Here is a 9887-nt window from a genome sequence, read left to right as displayed (position 1 = left end):
ATAAATGAGATGTTTCAGTTTTCTTCAAACAATAGTACAGTTGGGTAGGTTGTTAGCTAATAAGATAGAAAAATCATCAGAAGAATGAGACAACTTGGCAGGAAAGTTATGAAAAGGAGTCTGCTACTGAAAAGGTTAGTCAACATTGATGAGCTCTTAGGTGGTAAGAAAATGGCTTGTTGTAACAACTTCAAAAAAGTATAGTTGTTATATCTTCTTCCCCACCCCCCCCCGGGTTTTTTTTGTGTGTGTATGTGGGTGAATTAAATTGTTTATTTATTTATTTATTTATTTTTGGACAGAAAGGACATTCTTGGGGGGGAGGGGAGAGAGGGAGGAGGGAGGGAGGTGTCGGTGATGGGCCATAATAATCATATACAGTGTATATTGACAAAATAAAAATTTAACAAAAAAAAAAAAAAAGAAAAAGTTGAAAAGTTAATTAAATGATATGACACACACACACAAAAAAAGAAAATGGCACTGTATCTGTTTATGTATTAATTCTTGTTATATGTATATTCAGTAGCGTCTTTCACTTCTCTACCTCTGTGTAAAAAAAGTATCTCTAACACAAGTACCAAACTGAACTCATGATGTTCTCCACAACACCACAAAAAGCTGTCCTTGCTGCAGTGTTTTCCATCTCAGTAACAACTCACCGATCCAGTTGATCATGCCAAATTCCTGGAGGCGCCTTTGCCTCCCCTCTTTCTCTAACACAGTATATCCAGTCATACAGGAAAATCTACAGGTTCTACCTTCAAAATTTATATGGAATTTGATCACTTCTACCATGTTCCAAAATGCCTTCCTTTCTAGCTTAGATTTTTTAAATAGGTTTCTAACTGGTTGCGCTGGTTTCTTTCTCATTGAAAGTCTATTCTCACTATGTCATTCAGAGGAATTATGTTAAAATATGTATATATATATCAGATCCATGTCACTTCACTACTCAATATCCAGTTGCTCCCTTTCCCATTCTTTATTCTGGTGGAGGCGACAGACACTCAAATACAAGACAGATGCCTAAACATAAGACACATGCATTAGATGCTAGAGATATGCATAGGGCATGGTGGGGACACCAGACTAGAGAAATAGGGAGATTCCCTGAGGAGTGATGACAGCTGTAACAGGTGCCCTGTGTTGTATCCCTTGGCCCCTCTGGAGTTTCCATGCAGCCATGGCAGACGATTCAGATGGTTGAGGTGGAGGGCCTCAAGCATACCTGTGTCTCTCCACTTGTCTGCTGCAGGGCTCTGGGCTCAGACAGCTGCAAACCAGAGGAGTGGAGGAGTTAACGCCCTGGAGGGGCCAACCTTAGCTGTTGAGGAGGAGAATCAGGAAGTAAATGTCTGAGCCTACTGTCACCCGAGGGACAATTCTAAGTCACATTCCACAGTTTGTCCACAGTGGTACTGATCTGAATAACACACACTTTACTGACTTTCTCTTGTTCTCTGACTTGCTCTCCCTGTTCCCTCATTCTGGTGGAGGCGACAGACACTCAAATACAAGACAGATGCCTAAACATAAGACACATGCATTAGATGCAGAGCTAGAGATATGCATAGGGCATGGTGGGGACACCAGACTAGAGAAATAGGGAGATTCCCTGAGGAGTGATGACAGCTGTAACAGATGCCCTGTGTTGTATCCCTTGGCCCCTCTGGGGTTTCCATGCAGCCATGGCAGACGATTCAGATGGTTGAGGTGGAGGGTCTCAAGCATACCTGTGTCTCTCCACTTGTCTGCTGCAGGGCTCTGGGCTCAGACAGCTGCAAACCAGAGGAGTGGAGGAGTTAACGCCCTGGAGGGGCCAACCTTAGCTGTTGAGGAGGAGAATCAGGAAGTAAATGTCTGAGCCTACTGTCACCCGAGGGACAATTCTAAGTCACATTCCACAGTTTGTCCACAGTGGTACTAATCTGAATAACACACACTTTACTGACTTTCTCTTGTTCTCTGACTTGCTCTCCCTGTTCCCTTATCACTGCTTTCTGAGATCACTTCCCAAATAAAGGACTCAGACAAATCAGTGTCTCAGGCTGTGCTTACAAGGGAAACTAACCTAAAGGAGTAGGCCATGTGAAAAACTGTGAAAGGCATTTCCGAGGGAGGGGATGGCAGGAGACAGCATTGAGTACATGGATTGATAAGCAGCTCAGTGCTGGCTGGACCACATCATTGAAGCTGTTGACGCAGTGCAGAATCACAGAATCGGGGGTAAACTACCATCCCTCTGCCCTGGACACTCTCGGACCACTCCAATCCTTCAACCATTGTGTGCTTTTTTTTTTTTTAATTTTAATTTATCAATATACAATGTAGTTGGTTTTCGTGTCCCTTTATCAATTCCTCATTTTCCTCCCTCCCTCTCCCCTTTCCCCTCTCCCCATCACTGTGTGCTCAGAGAAAGCAAATGGATTCTAATATTAATTTTAATTTATCAATATACAATGTAGTTGGTTTTCATGTCCCTTTATCAATTCCTCATTTTCCTCCCTCTCTCTCCCCTTTCCCCTCTCCCCATCACTGTGTGCTCAGAGAAAGCAAATGGATTCTAATATTTGCTAACCCAGTGTTGACAGATGAACAGTGCACTTTTCTAGGGTTAGGAGAGTAAAGTCAACTGTCTGTTGCTCCTGGAAATGACACCCTTTTCAGGAGCTCCTGTGGCTCTGCTGGGTCACAGTGCCCTCTGTCATCACACTGGGCCTCGGGTTCTAGGGTGGCTGACACACAGCCTAATCACATTTCAGCTCATTGTGATTATTACCTCATTGTATTTAATCTGCAAATGAGGAGTTAGAATTTAAAATGTCTGTTGAAGGGCAGGAGGCGTGGGCTAGAATTTTATAGTAGGGAGGACAGGAAAATGGTTCCTACACTGTGAAACTCCATGAACGTAATAAAAGAAATGAAAACGACAAGAAGTGAAGTGGAGGAAAGAGAGAATAATGGTGGTAAGGTAAGAAGGAGCAGAAAGGGAGGTTATACAAAACTCATGCTGTAAGTCCTATTCATGTGCTCGAGGGAGGCCACAGATGTGACCATAAGCTTCCTAACTGCTACCATGAAAAGGAAAGTACTGCCAGTTACAACAGTCACAGAATCCATTAGGGAAAAAGAACTCAGCCGCTAAGGAAAAGCGTTGGTGGTATCAAGACCAGAATAAAATTTCTCTTTGGGTCCTAAGTAGAGATGCTGCTGTCTGATGTGATGAAGAGCATCTGTAAACCTGTCCTTCTGGGAAACACAATGACAAAGTGCATAGGGCTGTTTTATAGGACATCCCTCAATATAGGCTGATGGCATCATGACAAAATGCAATACAGTAAAAGCAACTTTATGGGGGTGCTGATATGATATATTCAGGTGTTAAGTTCACTGATGGTCTACTTAATTCACAATTTGGGGGTAGATATAAGGGTATCTAGAAGAATGTACAGACTGCATTTACTTTGGGTAATCTTCCATAAATATGGTTTTTCTCGGCTGAGCTTTTAAAAAATATCAAGGGGCAGTAAGTTTGAAATCACCATCTAGATGGTGGTTATTCCAAGTGGTTGGTTAAGCACAAAACCACCCGCACTACCAGTCCATCAGCCCAACTGGGGCAGATCTGACATCCTCTTAGGAAGATGCTGAGGCCACACCAGGACAGCTGACTGGCTCAGCAGTGGACGTCCAGTGTTTTCATGGGCAGGGTGCCCAAAATTCTCCAAGTAACTTTGTATTCTAACTCAGAAATGAAGGAGTGATTGAGACCTCACAAGTTTTGTCATAAAGGTTGGATACAATGATTTTAGAGTGGAAAAAATATTGAAGAGGTGTAACAAACCTGCTTCTACTGTTGGAGATAAAAAACCATTCAGTAAAGTATCCATGAAGTGGCCAACTACAGAAAACGTTGCTCCCGTTGCTCCGTATACACCCTTCAAGAAAGACAAATTTGCAAAATGTTGCAAAACGTATTCTGCCAGGCTAAGTAACCTGCTGAAAGGGATTATGAGTTACAAAGTGGATAAAAATGAGCAGCTGTCTACCAAAAACGATGGCTCGGTTTTCGAAAAATTGATCTGGTCCAGCCAGTTAGCTCAGTTGGTTAGAACGTGGTCTTGTAACACTAAGGCCAAGGGTTTGGATCCTTGCTCTGGCCAGCCCCCAAAATAATAAAAATAATTGATCTGTGAGTCCTTTCAAGTAGAGACTAGGTAGATAGCAGGGGTAGTAATCCCAGCTTTTCACGATAAAACTGTGGCATATACATATGTATGACTTCTCTGTTCTCTCACGTTGCAAGGTACACAATCCAGCCCAGCCCTAGGTTAGGGGAGAGGGGCAAGAGCAGCAATGACAAAGACTGAACTTTGGAAGAGGGACTAGAAAAGGGAGTTGGCTGAATCAGTCTTGAGGTTGGAAAGAACTTCCTCCAAGGTCAGCTTGTCCATGGACCCATCTAACTCAGTAACCCCTTGATGGCCCCTTACAGGTAGGCATTTAGTCTCTGGCTGAATGCTTTTTAGAGAGGAGAGGGTACCACTAATCTTCGAGCTAACTCTGGTTATTACAAACTAGGCCAATTCTGTCTCTTGGCAATTCTTACCCAGTGATTCAATATTACACTCTGAAGCAAAGTCTATCCCTTCTTTAAAATGCAAAACTTCAAAGCAATCTGAAGATAACTACAGATGAAGATAAATATAGATTTATGGTGAGTAGGGTTGCCTCTTGATATTATGTCCAGATAAACCCATCATAAGTTGAAAACGCATTTAATACACCTAACCTACTGAATATCACAGATCAGCCTAGCCTACTTAAATGTGCTCAGAAGACTTACATTAGCCTACGATTGGGCAAAATCATCTAACTCAAAGCCTATTTTATAGTAAAGCATTGGCTATCTTATATAATTTATTGACTACTGAATGGAAAGTGAAAAACAGAATGGTTGTGTGGGTACTTGAGGTATAGTTTCTATGAATCATATCACCTTTGCACCATCATAAAGCAGGAAAATCTAAATTGAACAATCTTAAGTTGGGGACTGTCTGTACTCAGAGTTCTGTGTTGTCTTCTCCAAGCCTTCTAGAAGAACCTGTTTCCATATAAGGTAACTTCTCTCTGGATGAAAGTTGCCAGATTTAGCAAATAAAAATATAGGATGCTTGTTTAGAGCAAGGTGTTGATAACACCAAGGTCAAAGGTTCAGATCCCCTTACCTGCCAGCTCCCCCACCCCCCCAAAAATTTAAAAAATAAAAATATAGGATGCCAATTTTTTAAAGTATAAGTGTGAAACAGGTCATAATTGGGAAATAGTTATACTAAAAAAGTATTTCTCGCTTATCTGAAATTCAAACTTTATTAGGCATCCTGTATTTTAGCTAGCAACCCTACTCTGGATGCTCTTCAGTTTGTAAACATCATTTTAAAAATGTAGTGACTAGAACTTAAGATAACATTCCAGTCGAACCCAGAAGTACAGCTCAAGTGGGGTGAAAAAGGCTGGTGGGGGAAAAGTAGAAGGATAAAGACACCCCCACTCCCATCCTCCTCCCCCCTAGCTTATGTGAGAAGGCTAGGGTAAAGAGCCTTCCCGTGGGGAGACCAAGCCCCCTCCTCTGCATACCAGTGCAGTGCTAGGGCACAAGTTCGACCAGGGGCCACCTTTGAGACCACCATGTTTGGCAGCTGTGCCTTGGGTTAAGAATCTGTTCCAACATCCCGCAGGCCCCGCCCCCCCCAGGTATTATTTCTAACCTCTGTGATGTGGCAGCCCTTCTTTTTCACAATCATATCTGCTGTCTCTACTCATTTAGGAGATATTTTCAACCCAGATGATAGCATATTTGCAAAACACTACACATAATGGCTTATGCTTCTCTTATCTGTTTACCTTCCTTTCCATTTCCTTTGCTTATCTGGTATCTTCTTCCCTTCTTTTGCAGTATTCTAGGTCTTTTGATACACTAAATTAGATGATAAGCCCCCGCAGGGCAAGGGCTGTGTCTACTCAACACAATAATACTGTCTCCTCTTGTAGAGAACTTTTATTGCAAAAGCCTCCCTCATTCTATTTCCTTATTTTCTCCTCACATCTTCCCACCCAGGTGTTCCTGCAGGAGTAACGCTATGTGTGGTAGGTGCTTATTAGGGGGTGGGTGATATTTTTGGCCTGGCAGAGGTGGAATCAGGGGCAGTTCTAGGTCATCTAAGAACACTTTCTCCACCATATCCCACCTCAGTCTTTTAGGGCACAAGAAAGGATGGGAAGGATTGAGGACTAGCCCTCAGGCAGAACCATGCTCAACTCATTCCAAACAGGTAAGGCCCCTTGCTGTTTTGAAGCTTGTCAGAGGGGCATGCCACAGCTTCCCCCACGATCTCACCACTATTGAATGACTCTTACTTAAGAAATGAAGACTTCCTCCCCCTACCCCTCCCTTTTCAACTCTTAATTCTATTCTTGAATTCTATAATTAAATCCTAAATTTTCTTTTTGATTAGTAATCCCTTGTTTAACTTCAAAGGGGGAAATATACACCTGGACCCAGAACAAGGAGTATTTTGAATGAAAATGATTAGTGGAATGAAACGTTGTCATGGAACATACTTCTTCCCCTGAGCCTCTGCTGAAGTGGGGGTCAGGGTCATTTGGAGAATCTGCTTGTGTGACTGGGCTGGTGGAGGAGGCAGGGCTAACACATCAAAGTCTAGGTTTATTTTAGAATAATCAACAAACTCATTCACTGGGAATCTTTCAACATTTTCATTCTCAGAGTTAAATAATATAGTGTTAGATAATATAGTGCCTGATCTCAGCTTGAAAACCTGTTTGGAGTGAGAGTCTGCAGACCCTCATGGGGTTTTCAGGGGCAACACCTGCAGACAGACATGTAATCAGAGACAATAACTGCTGGTTGTTGTGATCAGCGCCCCTGAGAGTCACTGGGATGGGCAAAGAAAACCCATGTCAGGATTCACCCTCCTTGGGAATGGGTGTGGATTAAGTTAGAATTGCTGGAGAGTGAGTCTTCCTGCCCCAGGCAAACCTATATACTAACCCAACTGAGAACAATTGGTTGGGGCAAAAGCCTTACCTGAATAGGAGGTTACTCACTCTGGCAGATAAATATCTTTCATAATGGAAGCATCATCAGATTCCAGAGTCATGAATTAATGAGGTGTGCTAGTCTGCTGCTAGTGCTGTGTTTCTTAGTTAGAGACATATTTTATCATTTGGTAGTCAGGGCCACGCAAAGGGTGTGGTGGTTATGACCAACCGTTTGGAGTTATTAATTTACACTCATTTTCTGCTACAGAAACAGCTCTTTGGTTGACTTCCATGACACAGCTGACTGCCTGCCACCAAAAGGCTATCCACTTCAGTTCTCATTCTACTTGCTTGTCTGGACAGTCATTTATTTTCACAGTTTCAACTGTTAACCACTGTTATGTCCATGACTGTAAGAAGCACCATTAATTTAATAACACTGGGGGGTGAAGTTGGGAAAGAAGAATCCCTATCACATTAAATATACAACATCTATTGTGAGTGCATCCCTACACCTCACAGCTAAAGACTTACTGCTCTCTCAAGACTCATTGCACAGTCATCCCGTGTGAAGTTTTCCTGACAACCTTCCCCAGTACTAAGCACTCCCTTGTCGTGTCACCACTGCGCCGTGCATATGCTGTCACACCTACTAAGTGACGATGCATTAACTGTAAGCACATCAAGGGCAGGAAGTCAGATTCGTTGCTGTAGTCCCAGGATCTAATCCAGTACCTGGCTCTATAAATATATATTGAGGGCCTACTATGTGCCTGGCACACTTCCAGACTTGCATCTGTTCGTTAAACGAGAGTTTTTAGCAAACATCTACTCCTCAGTAACATGAGGGATACAAGATGAGAATGTGCCAGCTGCTCAGGCCCTTGATTTATTAGACAGAGATGGGAGCAGTGTATTCGTACACACGTTGGGCTAAACTGAATGCGATCAAGTGCCAAAACATGCAGCCCAGATGCTAAACACTCTGGGTGGTTAAAAAAGGGAAAAGTGGGGATGAGCTGAAATCTGAGCTTCTAGAGGAGGGGTCAAGCCTCACACTTTTCTGTAGCTCCAACACCTTCCAATGCCTAACACTAGGCTTGCATTCAAGGTTGACTGAATTAAATAGAAAAACTTCCCCGAGATAATCTTTAAAGAAATGGAATGGTAAGGGGAAAAGAATTACAGACAGGGTGGGTGAACAGCACCAGGAAAGGCTTGGTGGCAGGAATAAATTAAAAAAAATTTTTTTCATTGTGTAAACGATACATAACACAATATTTACCATTTTAACCATTTTTAAGTGTACCATTCAGCGGTATTAAATACATTAACATTGTTGCACCACCAGGAATGAATGTTTAGGAGTTTCTTTCCGAAGGGCTCATACCTGGCTAATCACACATTTGTTGGTGAAAATAAGAAACAGTTGGTGGAAATAATGGCGGATCAGCGTAAAAGCAGTGCTCTCCCACAGTTTCCCCATGAACATCTGTAATTTGTTGTGCGCATGCTAATGAAAGGCTGTGGTGAGGGCCAGTGGGTACCAGTGCTGTTCCCTGGACGTCTGAATCATCCTTGTGAAGTTTTAAACAAGGAACACTAAATTTATTCCCAATACTGTGGGGCCTTTTGTATTCAAATTAAAAGCACAGATCTCTATTGTGGGGAGAAAAAGTCTTTAGTGGCAACCAGTTGTGTCCACTTAAAGCAATATATATAGTCTTAAGAGAACACTGCATATGAAGTACTACAGCTATTAATACAGTTTTTTTTTTTTTTTTTAAGGGGTGTCGTTGTGCGAAGCTGATCTAATCAAGTGTCATAGGCACCCTGGAGAGGGAGGGAGGGGGAAGGAGGAAGGCAGGCCCACCCAGCACCGGGGTAGGGGGCAGAGTCAGGGAGAGCTGGGTTCTGATCTTGCCCCTTGGCTGAGTCCTTGGGCAAGCCACCTGACACTTTGGGTCTCTTAAAGTACAGGATGGAATCCATGGCCTTTAAAATCCTTTTAGCTCTTTCAGTCTTATCCGAATAATTTTTAGCAAGGGCCAAGCAGCTGGTTGGCGGGGTGCTTAGCTCAGGACGAGAGGGTGAGCGTGCGGGGAGTTGCCTGAGGGAACAGCAGACACGAGTGGGTGACTTCAGAGTGGTGGAACGCCGGGTGTCCCGGGACAGGGCTAAAGCGATGGGACTTCCAGACGAGTCTTTCCCGGGCCAGCTTTTAAAGGTCGGAGGAAAGTTTCTCGCGGGGTGGGGGCCCCGAGAGGAGGGCTGGGTGGGCTCCGACCCTCCTCCCCTTTAAGCGGGTGGCCCCGGCGCTTCCTCCGTTACCTGGAGCGGGGAGGGGCTTGGGAAAGTTTGTGTTTGTTGCTGGCAAAGCGCCGGATGGGAGGCGCGGGCGGGCGGGCGCTGCGGTTCTTCCCTTTTGCTTTCGGGAAGCGGTCGGGGCTGCACACTCGGATCGGCGGGGCTGGCTCCGGGGCCCGGCCGGCTGGAGGCGGGAGGGAAGGAGGCGGGAGGGAGTGAGCGGAGCCAGGGGCGCACGTACGCCCCAGCGCTGGGATTTATCGGCTCGGGAGGAGAGCGGAGCAGGCGCGCGGCCCAGGCGGAGGAGCGCTGACTCTGGAGCAGCCGGAGCTGGAGGAGGAGGAGGAGGAGAGGCGGCGGGGAAGGCGCGGGAGGGGCAGAGTCGCTCCCGCCCCGCGAGCATGGGGCGCCTGGCGCCGAGGCCGCTGCTGCTGGCGCTCCTGTCGCTGGGTGAGTGCGCGCGGGGACCGGCGGGGCCCCGGGGGGCTTGGCGGGGCGCGGCTACAGCGCGCGGC

At 44.9% G+C, this 9887-nt stretch overlaps 1 protein-coding gene across 1 annotated transcript in view; it reads left to right on the top strand.

Annotated features, from left to right (window-relative positions):
- The first annotated feature begins 9773 nt into the window (after positions 1-9773).
- Positions 9774-9887, top strand: part of PTGFRN (prostaglandin F2 receptor inhibitor) — a 78306-nt gene continuing 78192 nt past the window's right edge. The window contains exon 1 of the mRNA XM_008584521.1: positions 9774-9822. Within this exon, the coding sequence (XP_008582743.1) occupies positions 9774-9822 (49 nt within the window). The remainder of the gene's footprint in view (positions 9823-9887) is intronic.

The sequence above is a fragment of the Galeopterus variegatus genome, unplaced genomic scaffold (genome assembly GCF_000696425.1).
Source record: "Galeopterus variegatus unplaced genomic scaffold, G_variegatus-3.0.2 Scaffold3297, whole genome shotgun sequence".
In the NCBI taxonomy this organism is placed as follows: Eukaryota; Metazoa; Chordata; class Mammalia; order Dermoptera; family Cynocephalidae; genus Galeopterus; species Galeopterus variegatus.
The sequence above is the reverse complement of the archived record's forward strand: the minus strand, read 5'-3'. Positions and strand labels throughout refer to the sequence as shown.